At 35.6% G+C, this 24,516-nt stretch overlaps 2 protein-coding genes across 5 annotated transcripts in view; one reads left to right on the top strand and one right to left on the bottom strand.

Moving 5' to 3' along the window:
- Positions 1 to 464, top strand: part of FAN1 (FANCD2 and FANCI associated nuclease 1) — a 35,961-nt gene extending 35,497 nt beyond the window's left edge. For both annotated transcript variants that reach the window (XM_081291245.1, XM_081291244.1), the window contains exon 14: positions 211 to 464. In XM_081291245.1, the coding sequence (XP_081147371.1) occupies positions 211 to 348 (138 nt within the window). In that variant the 3' untranslated portion in view covers positions 349 to 464. The remainder of the gene's footprint in view (positions 1 to 210) is intronic.
- Positions 465 to 1,330: 866 nt separating this feature from the next.
- MTMR10 (myotubularin related protein 10) overlaps positions 1,331 to 24,516 on the bottom strand; it is a 54,293-nt gene continuing 31,107 nt past the window's right edge. For 2 of the 3 annotated variants that reach the window (XM_081291248.1, XM_081291246.1), the window contains 8 exons: positions 24,385 to 24,473; positions 21,399 to 21,529; positions 20,229 to 20,298; positions 19,577 to 19,647; positions 13,859 to 14,028; positions 12,952 to 13,122; positions 5,778 to 5,960; positions 1,331 to 4,679 (listed from right to left, as the gene is read on the bottom strand). In XM_081291248.1, the coding sequence (XP_081147374.1) occupies positions 4,083 to 4,679; positions 5,778 to 5,960; positions 12,952 to 13,122; positions 13,859 to 14,028; positions 19,577 to 19,647; positions 20,229 to 20,298; positions 21,399 to 21,529; positions 24,385 to 24,473 (1,482 nt within the window). In that variant the 3' untranslated portion in view covers positions 1,331 to 4,082. The remainder of the gene's footprint in view (positions 4,680 to 5,777; positions 5,961 to 12,951; positions 13,123 to 13,858; positions 14,029 to 19,576; positions 19,648 to 20,228; positions 20,299 to 21,398; positions 21,530 to 24,384; positions 24,474 to 24,516) is intronic. The other variant, XM_081291247.1, reaches the window with a different exon arrangement.

The raw sequence follows: 24,516 nt of genomic DNA, 5'->3' as shown, positions 1-24,516 counted from the left end.
AGTTTCTACAGAACAGAAATATTTCTCAATTTTTTTTACATATGTATTGCTTTGTATATGTAAAGAGTAGTGTAATAGAGTAAGCCATTTATAAATAATTGTCAGTGAAAATGACTATAGCTAACATCTGGGTAACTGTTCAGTTTCAGTAAAATACTAATTTTTAAAAAGTTTCAGTAGAATACTAATTTTTAAAAATTTATCTTCCAGCTTGTAGAAGTTAAAGGCCCCAGTGATCGACTTTCACAAAAGCAAATGATCTGGTTGGATGAACTGCAGAAGTTGGGGGCTGAAGTAGAAGTCTGCCATGTGGTTGCAGTTGGAGCTAAGAGCAAAGGCCTCAGCTAAAGCCATCAAATTGGGAATATTTACTCATACAGTAATATTTTTAAAAGCATAAAGTAGTATTACATTGTATTTAATTTTGATTTTATCGTCAGTTATAAACCTGAATTACTAATTGATCATTGTATAGTGTCTGTATCTCGGAGAACTTGGTGTCTGTTTGAAATACATGAATTGATCCCCCACAGTGGGTAATGGTCTTTTTTATAAATGGTCAAAACCCCGTTGGCCATTTTAGGAGCTGGATACATCTATGCCAATAAATTAGACTTAAGAAAAATAAAAGCAAAAACAAAAATGCAAACATAGTTCATAGCTTTCAGCTTAGGTCTTCTATAAAAGTAACAAATAATTTGGAAACGAAGATCCTTGAATTCAAGTCTTTCTATACTCTTTTACACATTTAGCTGTTAAATATTCTTGTTTTGTGACTACTCAAGAAGGGCAGAAACAACAGTGCAGATTCAGATTGCCTCAGGAATTATACAGTTCTCTTGAATTTTTTAACTTCTTATAGTACAGCATCTGTAGATGCTTGCTATTACCAGTTAGGGCAAGATTGCCAACAGCATGAGCAGTATTTTTCAAGGCAGTTGTACCTCCTCATCCTCTATGTTGAAACAAGGCTGCTCATCACCATTGTTGGGTCTCAAGTAGGTAGAAAGGAGATTTAAATAAATGCTAGGCCCAGGATGTGGGCTAGAGTCCTTGGTCTCCCATAGACTGGGAACTTCTGGGAGAAACTTAACTCCCAGTTTTTGTGTTTATTAAATGGAAGGACCAGTTAGGGCATGGTCTATTACTACCCACATGGCCTAAATACAGCCATTTCTAAAATGTAAAAATTGTTACTGATCATGACTCCATTTTAGAGGGCAAGCAAAACCCTGTGTGAATGAGGCAGTATGTATAGGTAAGAGAGGTATTTACACATCTTCAGTCACTGTGCTCTGGCATATTTCATATTAATAATTATGACAAATAATTCATGGAAATTTTATTCAGCATCAAGATTTCCTTCACATTCATTCTGCTGAACAAGATCTTTCCTACTCATCCTACTTCAACTCAAGTCATCAGTTTTAGGCACAAAGGTTTTGTTTTCTAAGTCAAGTTTTAACTACTTGAGGTTACTGCCACAGCAAGAAGATTATGTTGAAAGTTGTGTTGAACAGTTTTCACCATGTTAGTACAAATTAATATCCTTTCCTTAACTAAAGTTAGTCATACAATTTTGGTTTTAAAATTGGTTCCCATCATAAAACAACAGTGAGACACTGTACATCTTCAAGTCCAACACTAGGAAGTCCAATGCCATCTGGCCTTTGCCTGGATTCCATCACCATAGGCTCCACAGGGCCACGGGGACTAGGGGTGTTGAGCTCTCTTTGGTACATTGCACGCAGCCATACTTACCATTTCTGTCACCACAGTGTCATTTTTGTTCGTAGAGATGCCAAGCAGCTTTATAATGGCCCAGACTTAAGGCTGTTAATAGTTGTTTTTCATATTATGCACAATGAACTGTGACACAACAATCATGATAATAACAACTATTCAGTAAAAATAAGACAAACCCTATATTTTACTACATTTGATTATCATACAAAAATATGCATTTTTCTATTTTAAAACAGTATTAATAGTACCTAATCTTTTTTAAACTTGTAAATTCACACACACACATAAAAATCTAAAGGAGTTGAAATAAATGTGTGAGGAAAGAAAATTATACAGAAATAGGTGTTCAATTCAAAAAATAAATTTAGAACAATTTATAATAATAAAAAAGCAGCTTAGTGAAGAAGGGGGAATTATTAAAATTTCAATAGCAGAAAATACTATGGTGTCTTAAAGGGGTTGGGGCTGGTTTCTAATCAAGGATTATAAAATCTTTAGTGACAATAATGTTATTTGTACATACTGAAAATAGCTCGTTTTCTACGCAACAAGTTGGCTTTAAAAACATTGCGTTTATCCACAAAATGATAAATTTCCTAAGACACTTTTAAGAAAAAACAATTTTTAAAAGGCATACAATTAAAGTAGAAATAGCTGTTTAGTACACATATAGGTAAAACTATCCTGAAAAAAACTTGTTTGGGGAAAGGAAATAAGCTAACTAGATACTTTACTATAATTTTTTTTTCAAAATTCTTAAGATGGCAGTTTAAGGAACTTTAACATAGTCAGATTTGAATACATGTATCTTTTAAGCAGATGGGGGTTTGTTGGGGGGAATGGCACTAAATGCCACTACCAGCAGCACCATTTTAAGGAGCTTAAGCTTGGACCTTGGCTAGGTTCTTGTAGTTTGAAAACAGGAATTTCAGATCAGGAATATACCTTTTTAAATTTATTGGTCTCCTCTTAATATTGCTGTCAAAAGTCAGGAAAGCATGTGAGGGAGTTCTTTGTATTAGAACAGCAGTATTTTGAGAGAAGTACACTTTTATTTCTCCTGTTCTTTATTTGTAAGCATTAAGAACTTTAGGAGGGCTGGGGATGTGGCTCAAGCGGTAGCGCGTTCGACTGGCATGCGTGCGGCCTGGGTTCGATCCTCAGCACCACATACCAACAAAGATGTTGTGTCCGCCGAGAACTAAAAAATAAATATTAAAAATTCTCTCTCTCTCTCTCCTCTCTCTTTAAAAAAAAAAACAAAAAACAAAACTTTAGGAGAAGCACTTCTGTGCAGGTGCCCTGACTTGTGACTTCACTAGTTATTTCCGTGGTGTGCCTGCTAGCAACACTTCACCAGGCTGGGAATGCTGACAGGGAAGCCAGGGATGCCTCCAAGCAGGCCTTGGGGTCTATGCAGATAGCACTCTACTGTCTAGGAACCAGTCTGCCAGAGCTAGGGCTGGATGGCCTGACAAACCTCAGGATTAGAACTCAGGCTGCTGTGTCCTCAGTGATTTTCAAAGGGACAGAAATTTACTTTGGGAACTCCTGGCTACTGTTATGAAGCTTAGTATGAAAAACCTATTTTCAGTACTTTAACCTCCTAATTTTAAAAAGTGAAATTAGATTTCCTGTGTTATTCATATCTTAATGTCAAAGGCACTTGTTTTATTATCTACAGTGAATACTTGAAAGTTACAGTACACACTGTTTTAAAGTTAGTCCTGTGGATTTAAAAGCAAGCTCATGATTTCAAAACACAGTAATCTAAGTACCCAAACAAGGTGATCTAAAATAATAAATTTGGTCTCAAAATAATGAATGAATTGAGCTCAATTTGAGAAACAGAAAGTGACCAGAAAAAATAAAGAAATACCTACTGAAGTCTTTTGGGGGTTTTCCTAGAGATTCCTAGAAGTATTCTAAATACTAATTTCTTAACTTTCCTGATGTCTACTTCTTTAGGTTGGTAATCCAACCAAGTATCTAGTAAGCTTTAGTAGGGGGTACAAAGAATGAATGCAGACAAAATAAATATAGTAGAGAAAACCTGATTGGTTTGATCATAGTTAAAAGAATGGAGAACATTGTCTGCACATCACCTAAAATAAGCCAGAACTCTAATGCTAGAGAACATAAAAAACAAAAATTACATTTCTCTTAAAGCCACTATAAAGGGAGAGTGATTCAACATATTTTTAAAATATTAGTGCAAATTTCATCTATTATTCTTATATATAAAATTATCAGTTTTAAATGCCTAGGATAACAATTTTGATTCAGAGGGAAAAATTTATAGAGCTTCCCTTCAAATGTTCAGAAAATACTACATTTTAGTCTTCATTTGCAAGTGTCTCAGTAGATAACCATATTTTGGCCCCACTTAAAAATTTGCTTAATGGCGTTCCTGAAATACTTCGTCGGCACAGATTTCCTACAGGAGAAAACGGAAAGGAAGAGGAGAGAAACTCTGGTGTCCCAGAGGTATCATGAGGGCCGCTGGCTCTGAAATACATCCTGCTGTGGTCCAGCTCTGCATAGCAGGCTTCTAACGGGCCGCTCCGCTGCTGTCGCAGCATCCTACTGAGCACATCAACTTCATCAGCCAGAAGGGAGAGCTTGTGAAAGGCGGTGATGGAGCCCCCAAGGTTGATCTGAGCCTCGGGGATCCAGCGGAAGTAGCACAGTTTCCACAGTTTTATGTGTGTTCCAGAGAGATGCGGCAGTATAACCCCGTGCAGGTCAGCTGGTTTAGAAAACCATTCTCTAAAATACTGCTCCATATCACTGTTCTGGCTGTCCGTGTGCTGAAGTGGGTCTGGCTTTAGTTTTAATATTAATGAATTTCTCCTGGGCAGTAATTCTTGGTCACTGATGATTCCATTCTTTATGGAAGATGGCATTCCTCTTAGTGTGGAGCTGTAGCTTTTCTACAGAGAAGAGAGATCTTAGCATTATTTTCCTGGAGCATCCCTTTTTAAGAAAGACCAAAGGTACAATGGCTAACATAAACTCAGTATTTATGGAACATGGATGGAATTTCAGCTGCAGAGAACATTTTCATTCCTTCCCTTATGCTTAATGCTTATTCCAATTCTCCTTCCCTGGAATAACACTGTTTTTAGGGGTTAACTCTCCTTAAGGCTCTAACACCTGAATAGGGGTAGAAAGTGAGTGAGTAATCCTTGAGTGCACATTTATGGCTTCTGAGTTAGGAAAAAAAAAACCTAGGCTTGGCTAATTCTAGAAAGAATGGGCAGACTAGATGTGTTTCAGAAAACAGGGTTCTAGGCACAGAGTATGATCTGCCAACTCTCAGTTGCTGATTAGGCTTTGTGAGCCTCACATAACAAGAAGAAAAGTCAAATATGGTTACATTAGTAAAAAAGGAAATGATCCCTCAAAACCCTGCATTAACAGTTTTGCTTGGGAAGTGACTTTACTGTTTTTTTTTAAAGAATTGTTTATTTTCTTTTAGTGAGATCTGCAGTTTAACATATTTGCTATATTCTTTCAAGTTTTCTAGAAATAAGTACTCATCTTTGACTATGGCTCTCATTAATGTACCTCTAAATAGCAACTTCTTTTTCCCTTTTTTAATTGATTCTTTTTAGCTACACATGACAATAGAATTTATTTTGACATAATTATAAAAACATGCAATATAATTTGTTCTAATTCAGTCCCCAGCACTTCTCCTTCCCATCCCTTCCTCCTACCCCTTGTTCCCTTCCCTCTATTCTACTGATCTTTCTGCTATTTTAGTTTTTTTTTCATTCATGTCTTATGGATGTACATGTTGGTGAGATTCACTGTGGTATATGTATGTAGGAATGTGAGGTCAGATTTATTATACTGTCTTTGGGAGATAAAAATTAGAAGAAAGATCAATGGAATGACTACTTTTAATACCTGTGTTCTGAAAAAGATGTTTTGGTTATGTGTGAGCCAACATGAGGTTTTGTTGTTGGTGCCCTATTGGAACCAACAACAAAACAAAACCAACAAAAACAAAACCAACAACCAACCTTCGTTCGCTTAAAAGACTTCATTGAGCCATTCTGTATGCAAGGCGTGCTCTTTCCAATGTAGAAGGGGTTGTGGAAAAGCGTCCGATCCTTTGCTGTAAACTGAAGAGACCAGTCCCAAACTGAGGGGAATTTTAAGCCCTTTTCATCACCCAATTGGATATTTTTGCTTATAGCAAATTCCTGCAAAGTAAAACATTTGAACATGTGTGAAAGGATGCACAGCTAAAGATTTTCTCATTTCGGCTCCTTTCTTTTGATGAGCCCTCATCATTACGCAGGTGAAAGGTTCTGAACTAGAGCATCCAAAACCCCCAGAACAGTACTTGTTGCCCTGTGAGCAAATGCAGCAGACTCTTCATCGAGCTCCCAGCCTTCAAACCAGGAAGACAATAAGGATGTTAATAAGAGAAGATACCATAAAAAGTCTTAGAATGTGCCAAAGCCCCCACTTTGGAATGATGAAGCCTGGAGATCTGGTTTTCACCACAATAAATGGAGGCAACCTAAGGCCATGGGGTGACATCCAGGCCCTCACTGTGGAGGAGGGCATAGGGCTCCTCTGGATGGCAGCCTCCAGAAAACTCAAACTAAGCATTCACCTTTAACAGTGTGGAGAAAGGACCCTCATCTTAACTAATGCAGGCTACCTCAAGTTTATGCATAACAGTTCCCTGGAGGAAATAATACCTAATACTGAGTTTGTGGATTGTAGGAAATGATTGATTTTTATTTTCTGTTCTGTATATTTCAATACTTTCCAAATTTGCTACAAAACAAAAATAAGGTTTTTTTTTATAAATTAGTAAAAATGCAAAGAATAAATATTTTTAAAAGTACAGCAATTAGGAGACTGTGGCTGTGTCACAGCTAGGCATATTCTTTACTGCAATGATGGCTTAGAATCATCAAAAAATGGTTAACCTATGAAATGGCAGTGCATTTTTAAGAAGCTTTAGAAAATATTCTTATTTCAAATAATTAAAAATTCATTAAGCAAATGTACCTAAAAGGTTTTTTTTAGTTATTTGAAATTTTGTCCTATATATGGATGGATAAAAACAACCCATCTTCTTTAAATTGTTGAACTCAAGTAAAACAGAAGCCTCAAATTCCTTAGCAAAGTATATAAAAAACAATCACTTTTTTAAAAAATATGAAAACTGAAAATATGTATCTCCAAGGAAAATCAGATTTTCCACAAACAGCTCCTGACCACTAATGTCCAAGGTGGCCTCAGAATGGAAAAAACAGGAACTACCATTGGCTTATGGCAAACGTGTAGAAGGGGAAGACTACAACAGTTATGTTAGTTCCCAGGAGGGATTCCTGATAGTATGTGTCTGAGAAACAACTTTTGAAATAGCCAAATTTAAAAAATAAATAAATAAAGCACTAGGACATGAAACAGAAAGCAGATGCAATACTATAAAAACTCTACCTTTTATTTCTAATAAAGATGTATTTGTCAGTAAATCTTGACATATCCAGAATCTAGTCAAGTAGACGGGATAAGCAACAGTATCTCTGGGCCCAAGTTCTTCACTCAGGAGTCCACCCAAAGCAATGCCATGTCATCAGGACCCCAAAGCCAATGTCCTCTCATTGGACATTTTAGTCAAATGTGGCGGTAGGCATCCTGGTCCCTTGTCCCTTTCCCAAGCTCCCGCTGTGTGTCTGTGTGCATGGGTGAACAGCTGTGTGCACAGGGCAGCAAAGGAAAAGGTGGAGAGAGCCGAGGGGCAAGCAGAGCCCAGAAAAGGATGAGCTCTCAGTCAGAAAGGCACAAAAATGATGACAGTGTGTAATAAATGAAAGCAAGGAACTGGAAGAACATTATCTTAGGAATAAGTAAGCTTTACCAGCTTTACGTAGCTCTCTTCATCACTGGTTCTCAGTTCAGTTTTTGGAAAGGTTCAATCCTTTTAAGAAAGCAGGTTTATATAAATTTCCTTCCCAAGGTATTCAATCTAAAAACGGAGAGGACTGAGTTTCTCTGAGCCCTGAGCTCCCCAAGAATGGCAATGCTGGGCCAGCCTTCCCTCCTTACCTTCTGTGTTCTAAGAACTGGCTTCCATGCCTGAGATGAGACCAGCCTCCACTCTCCCTCACAGAGCCCATTTTCTGCCTCTATAATCAAACCCCACGTTCAGTCCTTTTCTTTGGAATGCTCCTCATTAATGAAATTCTCCCTACTGTGAGTACTAATACTCCATTTTGTCTTTCATACATACAATCCAGAAAAACTCCTCTCTCTCCAGAATAATTTACAAAATATTTCACAATTTACAAAACATTTTCATCTTGTACAATGAGGCCCAAAACATGACTATTAGATCGATGGATCTACGTTACAGATGATGAACCCGGGCTCACAGGTTTAATCCTGAGCGAACTGGAGGCTTAGAATTTTTCTAGACCAGGACCTTAATACTGAGGCTGAAGACCCCAGGGGTCACTGAGATGAAAATCCCCTTCTCATATAGTTTCCCTCATGTTTATATGGGCCGCCCTTTGATTTCTCTCCCTGGTCACTGCAGTATTTATGGGTGAGACTTGTTGGCTCACAGGAAGGTAGATACAACTGTGTTCAGAAGGTTTCTACACACATCAAGAGGAGAAAATTTCTAGTTTGGCACGAGATTCTCCTTAATACTAACTGATTCTGACTGTAGGTCAATAAACTATTATCATATAGTTATAACCATACCTAAAAGTGAAATGCCACGTGACAGAAGAGACTCTGAGAACACATGGTTAAGGGAATGCCCAGAGTTTCAATCTACTGCTGTACCTACACTTCATTTCTTTTCTTTAGAACTCGGGATTTAACTCAGGGACACTTTGCCACTGAGCTATATCCCCAGTCATTTCATTTTTATCAAGACAGGGCCTCTCTAAATTATTTTTCAGGCCTTGCTAATTTACCCAAGCTGGCCTTAAACTTACAATCCTCCTGCTTCAGACTTCCAAGTAACTGGGATTACAGGTATGTGCCACCATATCCGGCCTCTATACTTCATCTCCAAACCCCCTGCTCCTTGACTCTCAAAGAGAAATGATCTTACATGGCACACCTTTTATTCACTGATTTAGGAAATAATGTCTTCAGACAACACCATTTTTATTAACCAACCCAAATGTGAAAATATAAATCCCAAAGCACAACACATAAGGTGGTTAAAGTAATTTACATTCTTGATCAGTGGACTGGAAAACGATGGAAGTGAGTTAGGCAGTGAATCCCGAACTCCTCAAAACACAGTAAGAAGGCAGCACAGGAAAAGCAGAATTGAGAGGGCTTTTAAGACAAAGTAGCTCACAAAGTAGTCCTTTGTTTAAAAAATGAGAACTAAATCAATAGATGGGTAGACATACAAACAATATGAAAAAGGAAGGAAACAAACCATCCCAAACAGCCCATAATGCTTCAACAATTGACTTCATTGATACCACAGTGGAGGAGATGTCAGAGAAAGAATTTGGAAAGCTCATAGTGAAAATGTTTTCTGAATTAGAAGAAGATGTAAGGAGTAAAATCAGAAAATACAGCGTGAAAGATCACATCAATAAAGAGATAGAGATTCTGAAAAAGAACCAAACAGAAATCCTTAAAATGAAAGAATCAATAAGCCACATTAAAAATTCAATGAAAAACATCACCAATAGATTGGAGCACATTAAAAGTAGATTTTCAGGTCTTCAGACATGGTATATAACCTTGAAAATAAAGTCAACCATAAAGAAAAGATGTTCCATGAACAGAATATTCAAGAAATATGGGATAACATTAAAAGGTTGAGTTGAAGATTTATTGGGACAGATTAAAGCTGTGAAATACAAGCTAAATTGATGCATAATCTTTTCAATTAAATAATATCAGAAAAATTACCATACCTCAAGAATGTAATGGAAATTCAAATGAAGGAGGCATATAGGACTCCAAATATACAAAATATACAAGAATATACAAAATATACAACATCCACTCCAAGACACATTGCAGTAAAAATATCTAACATATAAGTATAAGGATAGAATTTTAAAAGCTGCCAAGAGAAAAATGACTGGTCACATATAGAGATAAACCAATCTGGATTTCAAGTGATTTCTCTGCCCAGACACTAAAAGTCAGAAGGGCTTGGAATAATATACATCAAGCTCTGAAATAAAATGGATACCAACCAATAATACTATACCCAGCATAACGAAGCTTCAGAATTGAATATGAAATAAAAATTAGACAGACAGAAGCTAAAAAATTCATAACTAGAAAGTCTGCACTACAAAACATACCAAATGTTTCATGAAGAAGAAATGAAAAATTTTAAAAAAAGGATAGGGAGGAGTTAAACTAGAATAATGATCAATTAAAGGAGACTCAAGTTCAATTTTTAAACATTAGAAATAAATCCAAATGGCAGGAAATAAAAATCTTGTCTCAATAACAGTAATGTAAACAGTCTAAACTCTTCAATCAAAAGAAACAGGCTGGCAAACTGGGTTAAAAAAAAGGACCCAACGCCATGCAAAAGACTCACCTCATAAGAAAATACATCCACAGACTGGAGGTGAAAGGATGGGAAAAAAACATACCATTTATGTGGGATTCATAAACAAACAGAGCTAGCTATTCCCATATCAGATAAAGTGGACTTTAAGCCAAGATTGATCAGAAGAGACAAAGAAGATCACTTTATACTGCTTAAGATAATCATACATCAATAAAATATAATGATCATAAATATTTATGTCTCAAACAATAGAACGTCTATGCAATCAAACAAACTCAATATTAAGAATCAAATGGACCACAGTATAATAATACCGAGTGACTTTAATATACCTCTCTCATTAGTGGATAGATCACTTAAACATAAACTAAGTGAAGATTCTACAGAACTAAAAACATAATAATATGGACCCAACCGACATCTATAGAATACTTCATCCATTAATGACTGAATTTACTTTCTTCTCAGCAGGACATGGAACATTTTCTAAAATAGACCATATTTTAGGCCACAAACCAAATTTTAGCAAATACAAAATAGATAATATGTGGGATTCTATCAGATCACAATGGAATGAAATTAGAAATCAACAATATGATAAAAAAATAGAAAGCACTCTAACACCTGGAGATTAAAATAATACAATTTTGAATGATGAATGGATACCAGAAAAAATTAGGAGAGAAATTTTAAAAATTCTTAGAAATAAATGAGAATAGTGATACAACATATCAAAAGCTCAGGAACAATATGAGAGCAGTCCTAAAAGGAAAGCTGATAGCACCAAGCTCACACATTAAAAAATAGAAAGATACCCAAGTAAATAATCTAACACTACATCTCAAGGGCCTTGAAAAAGAACAAACCAACACCAAAATCAGTAACAGACAGAAAATAATTAAAATCAGAGCCAAAATCAATGAAATTTAGATTTAAGAAATACAAAATATCAACAAAACAGAGTTGGATTTTTGAAAGGATAAACAAAATTGATAAACCTTTAGCCAAACTAACCAAAGAAAGTGGGAAAAAAACTCAACTTATCAAAATCTAAAATGTAAAATGAAATATAATCATAGACACTTCTGGGATCCAGAGGATCATCAGAAACTATTTTAAAAATTTATACTCCAATAGGCTAGAGAATCTTGAAGATACTAACAAATTCCTAGAGACACAACCAACCAAAACTGAGCTATGAGAATATAGAAAGCTTAAACAGATCAATTTCATTGAGGATATATAAAGAACTCAAAAACTTAACAACAAAAAAATAAATAACCCAATCAAATAAGTGGGCAAAGGAACTAAATAGACATTTCTGAAAATACAAAAATACAAATATTCAACAAATATATGAAAAATGTTCATTATCTCCGCCAATTAGGGAAAATAAAAATTAAAACAATGTACACTGAGATTTGAGGATGTAGAAAAAAGGGTACACTCATGTCTTGTTGGTGGGATTGCAAATTAGTGCAGTCACTCTGGAAAGCATTATGGAGATTCCTTTAAAAACTAGGAATGACGTACCATATGACCCAGCTATCCCACTCCTCAGTATATATCCAAAAGATGTAAAATCAACATACTACAGTGACACAGACTCATCAATGTTTATAATGGCACAATTCACAATAGCTAAGCAATGGCACCAACCTAGATGCCCTTCTACAGTTGAATGGATAAAGAAAATGTGGAATATATACACAATGGAGTCTTTCTCTGCCATAAAAAAAAATGAGTTTATGGCATTTATCAGTAAATGAATGGAACTGGAGACTATCATGCTAAGTGAAATACGCCAGTCCCAAAAAGTCAAATATTTTCTCTGATATGTAGAAACTAATCCAAAATAAGAGTAGAGGGATTTAAAAAAAAAAAAAAAAAGATGAGTGGAGTAGACAAAGGGGAATGAAGAGAAGAGAGGAGGAATGAGATAGGGAGAGTAGAATGAATCTAACCTAACATTCTATGTACATATATGAATGTACCACAGTGAATCTCACCATCATATACACCCATCAGACACTAATTTAAACAAACAAACAAAGTAAAGAGCAGAAAGATCAGTTGGGTAGAGGGAAGAAGATGCAGAGTGGGGGAAATACTGGGGTACTGGGGACTGAATTAGAACAAATAATAATCCATGCTTTTATAATTATGTCAAAATGAATCCTATTGTCATATATAACTAAAAGGAACACATGAAATTTTTAAGAAAGTAATCATATTCTTTTTTTTAAAGAGAGAGAGAGAGAGAGAGAATTTTTTAATATTTATTTATTTATTTTTAGTTTTTGGCAGACATTTGTTTGTATGTGGTGCTGAGGATTGAACCTGGGCCGCACGCATGCCAGGCGAGCGCGCTACCGCTTGAGCCACATCCCAAGCCCCAAAGTAATCATATTCTTAAATTCATTTATTATGAATTAGAGAAAACACAAAATGTTCATTTATAAAAAATAATTTTCAAAAGCAATTTTAAAAAAGCAATTAAAAATAACTTTCTAGGGTTTTGTCTTTAATGCATTCAAAAATTTCAGCTTGAAAGAGTAATATTTTAAAAATACGCTGTTAATTATAGTTCAATTACATTTCAAAGTTGTAAGTAACAAAAAGACAAAAAAACACATAGCTACAGCTACCATGTCACTTACTGTGCTTTGCTTCACCCGTTGGTGAGGAGAGTTGAACAGGAAGGTGCCAAATAGTGAAATCCGGGTACTGTCACAAAGCACTGCTAAGTAAGTCTCAGAAAACTCAAAGGCTGCCGGGTATTGTTCTAACAGTTGCCATGTTGCATCCAAGAAGAGCAAAAATAAGGGAGACTGGCAAATACAGACAATGAGATTATTTAATGATGTTCACATTAATTTCCAAATTATTTCTGTTATTAAGGGATTAATAAGAAAACAGCTAAGTCTAAAACATTTGGCTCCTACGTTCAGTCAAGACAGTGTGAACAGAACAAACATATCTATGTCAAACCTAAGAAATATGTTTGATCATGATACACATCATAACCTTTATTTGCCTGTTAAGTATAAGCTAAAGTGGAAAAGCAAACAGATGAGCAGGTTGCCACTGCATGAATGGGGAAGAGCAAAATATGTGTTTAAGCATGTCTTGGAAACAGTTCTTTAGAACATAAAACACTCTACCAAATTCTGTAACTAATTTTTTATTTCACCTTCTGGGCTCAGCATTCAGAAAACTTCCCCAAATTTCAGAAAACAGTTTGGTATCAGGCTCTAGGCCACATGGTATGCGGCCCAGGGCAGCCACTGCCAACATCTCTTATACCTGTGTTCCCACAGGTTAAATAGTCCTCTCTGAAACACCCTGTAAAAACTGACCTCACTGTCTGGCCCATAAGATACTATAGGGCCTTCCACAGCCTAATTATGGGTTCAAGGCAGCCACTACCCCACAGCTGTTAAAAGGATGCCCTCCCCAAAAAAACTCAAGTTCTTAACTCATGCACCTAATTTTAAGGAAATGTGACCTTCCAAAAGTGATTTTCACTTACATAGTTATTATAAACACTTATTAGACATTTGTTACCTCTTTTTCTGATCTCTTCAAATGGTTGCATCTGTCTAGGAACTGAAATCCTGCCATGACCCATTCCTTCTGTATCAGACTCTGAAATCCAGTAATTGTCCTAAAATATGGATCCAGCATCACTTGCACAAGAGAAGCTATGAGACAGCTTAAGTCTCTTCCCTCCTCCTCTGTCAATAAAATGGAAAGAAAATGATTACAACAAACAGAAATGGTGAAGGGAAGTAGAGATAAACTAGATAATTCAGTATTCTATGCAAAGGTCATCTTCAAAATAATCTATGTAGGGAAATTATACTGGATTCTAGCAAGTATAAAACATTGTAGACTTTTAGATAAATTAGTGTTTTAAAATGGACCATAGAGCTAAATGTAAGAGCTAAAACTACAAAAATTATATATAGGAGGAAACACAGAACAATGTTTAGATGGTTTTTTTATATATGAATATTTGCCAAATAATAGCAGCTAATCCCTCAACGTTCTTACATTTCAAGGGTTTACTATAAAAAAAATCCTCATAGGGGCTGGGGATGTGGCTCAAGCCGTAGCGCGTTTGCCTGGCATGCGTGCGGCCTGGGTTCGATCCTCAGCACCACATACCAACAAAGATGTTGTGTCCGCCGAGAACTAAAATAAATAAATAAATTCTCTCTCTCTCTCTCTCCCTTTCCTCTCTCTTTAAAAAAAAAAAAAATCCTCATAGATCCATTCTACTACTGTCAAAGATACTAAGTATAATCCATTCTACTACTGTCAAAGATATTAAGTACAATGTAATCTTCCTACTACAACTCCACATGGTAATGACTCAGAGGTAAATGGGGAAGAGGGACTGTTCACTATTATTGGAAAAGGTAACAAATATTACCTTCCTGTCTCATTTTCAGTGAGACTAGATTACCCTGATATTAAAGCCAGTCAAAGAAATGAGAAAACTATCAACCAAAATCCTTTATAATTACAGATGTAAAAATTACCAACAAAATGTTAACAAATTACTCCAGAAATCCAAGGACTTATCCCAAGAATGGAAGGCTTGTTTAACATCTGCCAATCAAATTAATATATCCTATGAATAAAGAGCAACAATATGATCATTTCATTAGATGCAGGAAAAGCATCTGACATGATTCTACATTCATTCCTGATAAAAACTCGTAGCAAACTAGGAATAGAGGGAATTTCTTCAATCTGATCAAAAACCTATAATAGCAGTCTCAATGGTAAAACCCTTTATGCTTTCCCCTATGACTGGGAATAAGATAAGGATGTCTGCTCTTGATACTTCTATAGTACTTTGTACTGGAGGTTCTAGCCAGAGCAATTAGGCAAGAAAAAGAAATAAAAGGCACACAAATCATGAAGGATATAAAAACTGTATTTGCCAACAAGATTCAATATATAAAAAATCCTAAGGAAGCTGCAAAGTAATACTAGAACTAATATATGAATTCAGTAAGATCACAAAAATTCTATACACAGTAACAATCTGAATACACAATAAATCTGAAAATGAAGTTAAGAAAACTATAATCACAGCCATTAAAAATACTTGAAATTTAATAAACAAAAGACTTGTATAATAAAATCAATAAAATATTGCTGATAAAATTAAAGAAGACCTAAATAAACACAGACATTTACCTCACAGATTGGCAGATTCAATATGATGGCATTCTTACTAAACTGATCTATAGGTTCAACACATTCCTATATCAACATCCCAGGAGAATTTTTTTGTTTTTTTCTGAGCCTGAAAGTTATATAGAAATACAAAAAACAAACAAACAAACAAACAAACAAACAACAAAAAAAAACAAGCCAAAACAATTTCAAAAGCAAAGTTGGAATACTCACGTCTCAATTTCAAAATTTACTATACAAGTATACAGTACTCAGTGTGGTACTGGTACTGGCAAAAGAAATGACAAAGATCAATAGAATAAAATAGAGTCCAAAAATAAACCCTTAGTATTTATAGTTAATGATTTTTGATAAATGTGTGAAGGCAATTTAATAGAGATAGGACATTTTTTCAACAAATGGTGCTGGATATTTTAATATCCCCATATGTAAAAGAAATGAAATTACACTCTTCCCTCAGAACACATGCAAAAATTCATTCAAAATGGACCATATAGCTAAATGTAAGAGCTAAAACTATAAAAATTCTATATAAGAAACGTAGAGAAAAAATATTCATGACTTGCATTAGAAATAGTTATTAGATATGACATCAAAAACATGATCCAAGAAGGAAAAAAATGGATAAATAGTACTTCACCAAATTTTAAAATTAGTGCTTCAAAAGATATTAGGAAAATATTTCGAAAGTCATAGAGTAGGAGAAAATATTGTCAAAATCACAATACTACCAAAAGCACTATACAACAGATTTAAGGCAATTCTTATTAAGGTTTTGATATGTTCTTCATAGATATAGAAAAGGCATCATGAAATTCATTTGGAAAAATAGGAGGTCCTGAATAGCCAAAGCAATCTTCAGCAAGAGTGATGCAGGAGGCATCACAAAAATGGCATGATATTGACACCAAAACAGACATGAAGACCAATGGTACAGAATAGAAGACAGAGACAAAGGCACCATAAACATACATTGAAAAAAAAGACAGCCTCTTCAGCAAATGATCCTGGGAAAACTGAAAATCCATATGTAATAGAAAGAAATGAGACGACTCTCACCCTGTACGAAACTCAACTCTAAGTGATCAAGGACCTAGGTTTTAGACTGGAGACCCCATTCCTACTAGAAGAAAATCTAGGCCCAAATCTCCATCATGTCAGTTTAGAAACTGAATTCCTCAACAAGACCCCAAAAGCATAAGAAGTAAAATCAAGAATCGATAAATGGGATTGTATCAAAGTAAAAAGCATCTTCACAAAAAAAGTAAACAATCAAGAACATGGAGAGAACCTATAGAATGGGAGAAAATCTTTGCCACCTGCACCTCAGATAGAGCATTAATCTCCAGGATATATAAAGAACTCAAAAAACTTAATACCAACAAAACAAATAAACAAATAACCCAATCAATAAATGGGCAAAGAAACTGAACAGACACTTCACAGAAGAGAAATTACAAATAGTTAACAAATATTATGAAAAAATATTAAACATCTCTAGCAATTAAAAAATGCAAATTAAAATTACACTAAGATTTCATCTCACTCTAGTCAGAATGGCAATCATCAAAAATATAATTACAATAAATGTTGGCAGGGATGTGGGAGAAATTTCGTACATTGCTGGTGGGACTAAAAATTGGTGCAACTATGGAAAGCAGTATAGTGAAAACTTGGAATGGGAGTCTTATTAAGGAAGTTGGAGCCTAAACCCACATGATGAAGACTAGGGCCTACTTTTTCTTCTATTAGACGCAGAGTCTCTGGTCTAATTCCTAGGTCCTTGATCCACTTTGAGTTTTGTGCATGGTGAGAGATAGGGGTTTAATTTCATTTTGTTGCATATGGATTTCCAGTTTTCCCAGCACCATTTGTTGAAGATGCTATCTTTTCTCCACTGCATGTTTTTGGCACCTTTGTCTAATATAAGATAATTGTAATTATGTTGGTTTGTTTCTGTCTCCTCTACTCTGTACCATTGGTCTACCAGTATGTTTTGGTGCCAATACCATGCTGTTTTTGTTACTATTGCTCTGTAATATAGTTTAAGGTCTTGTATGGTGATGCCACTTGCTTCACTCTTCCTGCTAAGGACTGTGTAAGCTATTCTGCGTCTTTTATTTTTCCAGATGAATTTCATGATTGCTTTTTCTATTTCTATGAGGAATGCTATTGGGATGTTGATCGGAATTGCATTAAATCTGTATAATGCTTTTGGTAGTATGGTCATTTTGATAATATTAATTCTGCCTATCCAAGAGCAAGGTAACAAGAATTAAAACCAAGAATCAATAAATGGGATGGAATCAAACTAAAAAGTTTCTTCTCAGCAAAAGAAACAATCTGTGAGGTAAACAGAGAGCCTACATCCCGGGAGCAAATTTTTACCCCTCACACATCAGATACAGTACTAATCTCTGGGGTATATAAAGAATTCAAAAAGCTAAGCATCAAAAAAAAAAAAAAACCAAATAACCCAATCAACAAATGGGCCAAGGACCTGAACAGATATCTCAGAAGAGGATACACAATCAATCAACAAATATATGAAAAAATAGTCATCATTTCTAGCAATCAGAGAAATGAAAATCAAAACTACTCTAAGATATCATCTTACTCCAGTCAGAATGGCAGCTATTATGAAGATAAACAACAATAAGCATTGGCGAGGATGTGGGGAAAAGGTACACATTGCTGGTGGGACTGCAAATTGGTGCAGCCAATATGGAAAGCAGTATGGAGATTCCTTGGAAAGCTGGGAATGGAACCACCATTTGACCCAACTATCCCTCTCCTCAGTTTATACTCAAAAGACTTAAAAACAGCATACTATAGGGACAGAGCCACATCAATGTTTATAGAAGCACAATTCACAATAGCTAAACTGTGCAGCCAACCTAGATGCCCTTCAGTGGATGAACGGATAAAAAAAATGTGGCATATATACACTATGGAATTTTACTCAGCAATAAAAGAGAATAAAGTCATGGCATTTGCAGGTAAATGGATGGTGTTGGAGAAGATAATGCTAAGTGAAGTCAGTCAATCCCAAAAAAATAAATGCCGAATGTTTTGTCTGATATAAGGAGGCAGATTCATATTGGGGTAGGGAGGGGGAGCATGGGAGGAATAGATGAATTCTAGATAGGGCAGAGGGGTGGGAGGGAAAGGGAGGTGGCAGGGGATTAGCAAAGATGGTAGAATGTGATGGACATCATTATCTAAAGTACATGTATGAAGACACAAATTGGTGTCAACATACTTTATATACAACCAGAGATATGAAAAATTGTACTGTATACATGTAATAAGAATTGTAATGCATTCCACTGTCATTTATTTTCTTTAAAAAATCAATTAAAAAAAAAGAAAAAGAAAACTTGGAATGGAACCATCATTTGACCCGGCTATCCCACTCCTTGGTTTATATCCAAAGGACTTAAAATCAGCATATTATAGGGACGTGGCCACATCAATGTTCATGGCAGCTCAACACACAATAGGTAAACTATTGAATCAATCTAGGTTCCCTTAAATAAATGAATGGATAAAGAAAATGTGGTACATACACACAATGTAATATTACTCAGGTTTAAAGAATAATAAAGTTATGGCACTTTCCAGTAAGTGGATGAAACTGTAAGCTATCATGCTAAGTGAAATAGCCAATCCCTTAAAACACCAAAAGCTGAATGTTCTCTGTGATATGCTGATGCTAACTCACAATAGGCAGTGGGGAGGGAGGAGTGCAGGTTCACTGGATTGGACAGGGGATAGTGGGGGGGAGGGGCAATGGGAATGGGAAAGACAGTAGAATGTATTAGACATAACTTTCCTATGTTCATATATGAATACATGACACATCACATACAACCATAAGAATGGGAAATTATACTCCATGTATGTGTGATGTATCAAAACACATTCTACTGTCATGTATAACTAAAAAGAAAAAAACTTTAAAAATCACATTAAAAAAAAAGATAGCTAAAAGTGATGTAATTTACTTGATGATGAACTATCAATCACCAAAGCTGACTGGCATGGTGTTTCAGGAATTATTTAAATTACCTTGTAGTATTATAGAGAGATGTTTGCTTTCTAGCATGTACACAAGTTCTGCTGAATGTTTAAGAAAAGCCCTGAAAAGAGAAAGGGAAAAATACTGTTAAATATCAACATTCCACCACAAATACATTTTAAAAGTGCATGAAATCAAGTAAAACTCAACTTTCATTATATACATTTATATTCTCAATGTTTATGAATTTCTTTGGTATATATATGATTCTTCAGAGTATATGTTATGATTTTTGTGGGAAAATCATTAATCCTTTATAAAAAAGAAGGGATTATTTATATAACATTCATGAGAAGGAAGTAGAGACCCAACTGTAACAGGGGCAGCACAAAGGAGCCCTGTGGCGATGGAATAGTTCTGTACCTTGACTATAGTAGTAGTTCTGTGAATCTATACATGTGACAAGATTGCACAGAAGTACATGTGTATGCACACCCCCCCACACACAGAACATTCATAAACTGGTGAAATCAATGTTGATTTCATAGTTTTCATTCTATATTTCAGTTATTTAACATGTTACTACTGGGGGATGCAGGTGAAGAATGCATAGTTCTCTCTACCACTTTTGCACCTTCTGTGAGTCTACAATTATTTCAAAATAAAATGTTAAAATAAAAAAGGAGGAAGAAGTTGGCAAACCTGACATATTCTAACCACCGAGTATTTTCTAGTGAAGACAGCCATTTCTCTTCAGTTTCTTCGAAAGGCTCTGTAATACATATGGCAGGTATATGTAAGTGTGTATACACATACACACAAACACATTTTTAGGCGTTTAAAAGTTATTTTTACATGATTGGTAATCAGAGTTAAGAGATACAACAGCATAGTTTCTAATACTAAAAGTTGGCTTTAAGAAAATATCATGCATTTTTACTTTAGTAAACATGTAAGACAATTCTATTAAAAAACAAAACAAAGCATTCCCTGAATCCCTATCTTTTACTCTTTGGCTCTTTCAGGGAAATATGAGTCTGACTCTCTCCTGAGAGTTTGTGATTCCCAGTCTTCCTGGTCAGCTCCCACCTCTACTTAGGTACTCCAGAACTGTGCAAATAGCTGTCCAGGCCCCACCTCACAGCTTCCTTACTGCAGAGTTCTGTCCTCCCCTGCTGTCTTTCTCTGTACATGGACCTGGGGGCTGACCAGTGTAGGCATGAGAGGGCACCTTTACTGCCCCACCCAGGGTGTGGATAATCATTCAAGGTACTGTGTTTTTAAAATACCTTGCTCCTGAAAAGCTCTCCTTGGAGGCCAGTGCCCACACACTTTCCAGACCTACTACAAGACCACCTCTCCTGATTCTCAAGTAATACAGGGGCTCTCTCAAGGAGGAACTGTTTTTGCTAAATATACCTTAATGTGACTTCCTCAGGGCACCCTCTAACCGCTTAAGAGTTTGCTCAAACAGAGATTAGAACTCTGAGGCCATACTTACAACATGGCTTTAATGGAGACCCATATCAAGTCACCATCTCAAAATGTAACTATATGCATTAAAATCTGTAAGGTAATGCAGTACTCTACTTAGCAAATGCTTTTGTAAAGATATTCTATTATAACTTTCATGATTTGGAGGAGATTTAACAGGTTCATTTTTTTTTCCAAAATAGAAAGCAGTGTAAAACTTCATTTTCTGGGGGTTGGCAGTCTCATACAATAAAATGTAAATTGAAAAAAATATAGTCTTCTTAAATATATCTATTTCTATGTTTTTAAGAAACATCACCTCTCCTGACAGTTCTCATATAATTCTTCATCCCTCTAGTCATTATATTACATCTATAGACAAAATAAAAAGGAAATTACCATTAACGCATAGTTGCTTAAGTTTTACAAATGCCACCTGTATTTCTTGAATATTAGGCAAGATCTTATCCAAATCTGATTTGTAAACATCACTTCTTTGTGGATGACTTTTAGTTATTGCATTACAAATCCTAATAAAGACAAATTCTTTAGTTAATAATCAGTAATTTCTTCGACTTGTATTTATTGAGTACTTTAAATCAAAGCATTATCCTAATAGCTGGAAATAGAGATATAAACAAGATGGGCTAGGTCTCTACCCTCATGGAGATAACATTCTGGTTGGTGGTAAGGTAAATAATGGAAAAATAACAGGCTATGGTTAATGCTCTGGAAGATGCAATCAAGTAACTACAGACTATGTTATACAGTCAGCAAAAGGTTCCTCTGTGAAAATGATACTGAAGCTGAACTCTCATGATGAGTGACACAAAAATCTAGGGGAAAGTATTGTAGGCAGAAGGATAGTGCAAAGGCCTTGTGGAGGAAAACAAGTGTATCTGTTACAGAAACCTTTCTTCTGAAGGAAAAAATGTGCAGATGATTGGACAACAAAGAGAAGCTGTACTATTTATAAAGAATAGGATTGCTAAAAAACCCAGGGTACTAAAATAATACTTAGTCTAAGAAATTAAATAATTAAAATGGTCACTGCTTATAAGGTTTTCTAATTAACTCTCATCCAGTAGTGCTGCAATCTTTCTTTCAATGGCAAAATTCCTAACTGAGCATTTAAATAGTACATGTTAGTGAAAATAAAACTTGAAGTATATATAATAGAAGGGTCAGTGAATTCTAATAGGATAAAGATAAAAGTAAAATCCATCTAACATGATTAAGATAAATTAAAATAAGGATTAATGTAAATGGTTGTACTTTTTTAGAAAACTGAAGGGTCATTTCAAGATAACTTGACAGCTACTTGCTTTGACAAATGTGACTTTCAACTTTTGACTGTTGAAAAAACCCTAAGATCAGGCTGTTCCAAAAACAAACTGTAACATTTGGATGTTCTATAAGTCTGTTTTCTAAGATCTGTTCATTTTTTCCTCATTTACTCAACAAGAAATTTAATAAATATTGGGATAACTACATAACGGTACATAACACAGACACATTCACCATGGGGTCTACAGAGAAAAGATCAGGAATCAAACTGTAATACACAACACGTAGTATGACAGAATCAAGTGTGATGAAAAAAGGTTCAAGGGCTCTAGAACATGCAGAACTGAGTCCTGATCTCATCTTGGACATGGAGAAGGTTTATCTTTTTAAAAAAAATTTAAATTTGTTTTAATTAGTTACACATGACAGTAGAATGCATTTATGCACTTTGATATACATAGATGGAATATAATTTCTCATTTTCTGAGTGTACGTTACAGAATCATATTGGTCATGTAGTTACATATATACATACAGTAAAAATGTCTGTTTCATTCTACTATTTTTCCTATCCCCACATCCCCTTCCCTCCCTTCCCCTACCATCACTTTCCTCTACCTAATATAAGATAATGCTATTCTCCCCTAGTGTGCCCCCCCCGCACCCCGCTGCCTAATTATGAATTAGCATCCGCATATTAGAGAACAGAGTCTTTGGTTTTGTGGGATTGGAGAAGGTTTATCTTAAGGAGGAGAATCTGAACTGAGAAAGAAGGAGCAAGTACCAAGTGGATGGAGTGAAGTATACTCACAGAAAAGCATAAAGAAGGTGGCACAGGAAGAAGAAAGAGCAATGGAAAATGTCAGGAAAGCAAAAAGACTAGGATACATCCAGGTAGCTAGGGCCCTGGAGGAGAGGGGACCCAGAAGGAAGAAATCATAGATAAGGCATATAGATAGGGCAAAGCTACAGTAGAAGCACATGGGCTTATAAGATTTCTGAAAAGTGAAGTGACAAAATCTGATGAGGCACTGGAGAGGGGGAAGGAAAGGAAAGAGGAAGACATTAAAGCTAATCCCTCGGTTTCTGAGAGCAGGCTGGGGGAGGCATGATGGCCATATTGTTGAGTCTGGTTTTTGGACATAATGAGTTTAAAGGGCCTTAGAGATATCCATATGAAAGATGTCAAATTAGACTGGAGATATAAATATGGTGATCATTAAAGCCACAACCTGAGTGATCTTCATTAGGAAGAGAACTTAGAGTATGAGGAGGAAGTGGCCTTAGACTTTATATGATGTCTAGAGAAGGAAAAGGATGGGCCTGCAGAGGACACAGAGTGGTGGCCAGGAAAGGGGCAGCGGGACAGTGGAAAGCAGCAGCAGTTGAGAATGTAAGGGCATTATAGTGAGAATTATTAAGAGTGTGCCCACTGCAATGAGGATATCTGAGAAATGCCTTCTACTTCAGTAATACAGAGGTTACTGCTCACTAGCAGACGCTGCCAAACTTGTTTTAAAATATTTCCAAAAGTTTAAAAACCACTGTCTTAGGTATCATGACGTCACAGACCTAAAGAAAACACACTGCACCATAAGGAAAGTTTGATTTATTCTGAACTGTGTCAACTGGAAATCAAGTACTCTGAAAGTTGTTAAAGGCAATATTAGGGCTGGGGATGTGGCTCAAGCGGTAGCGCGCTCGCCTGGCATGCGTGCGGCCCAGGTTCGATCCTCAGCACCACATACCAACAAAGATGTTGTGTCCGCCGAGAACTAAAAAATAAATATTAAAAAAATTCTCTCTCTCTCTCTCCCTCTATCACTCTCTCTTAAAAAAAAAAAAAAGGCAATATTATTGCAAAATGCCAATGAAATAAGGTACAAAGGTCTTTTATAAACCAAAGAATTAAATTATATTGACTATAACTTTTAATTTTAATATATTCATATTTTTTTACAAAATGGCAATTCTTATATAGAATATATGATGGTAACTAATAAGACCATGCCAACTATTTGCAATTAGTAAGAGACTTACTACACCTATTTATGACAAGTAAAACTTCCTAAAATATCAAAGATCAACTGTCAATTACCTCTGGTCAATTTTCCTCTGCTGCAACACATCTTTGATAAGGGCCATTCGCACAAGAGCACTGCCATTTGAGTGGCTCCAACACCAGAGCTACAAGAGAGACAGAATCTGTACTTCACTGGGTAGAAACAAT

Source organism: Spermophilus citellus (assembly GCF_964194105.1).
Source record: "Spermophilus citellus genome assembly, chromosome: 4".
In the NCBI taxonomy this organism is placed as follows: Eukaryota; Metazoa; Chordata; class Mammalia; order Rodentia; family Sciuridae; genus Spermophilus; species Spermophilus citellus.
Note: the sequence above shows the minus strand (reverse complement) of the source record. Positions and strands in the feature narration are given on the sequence as shown.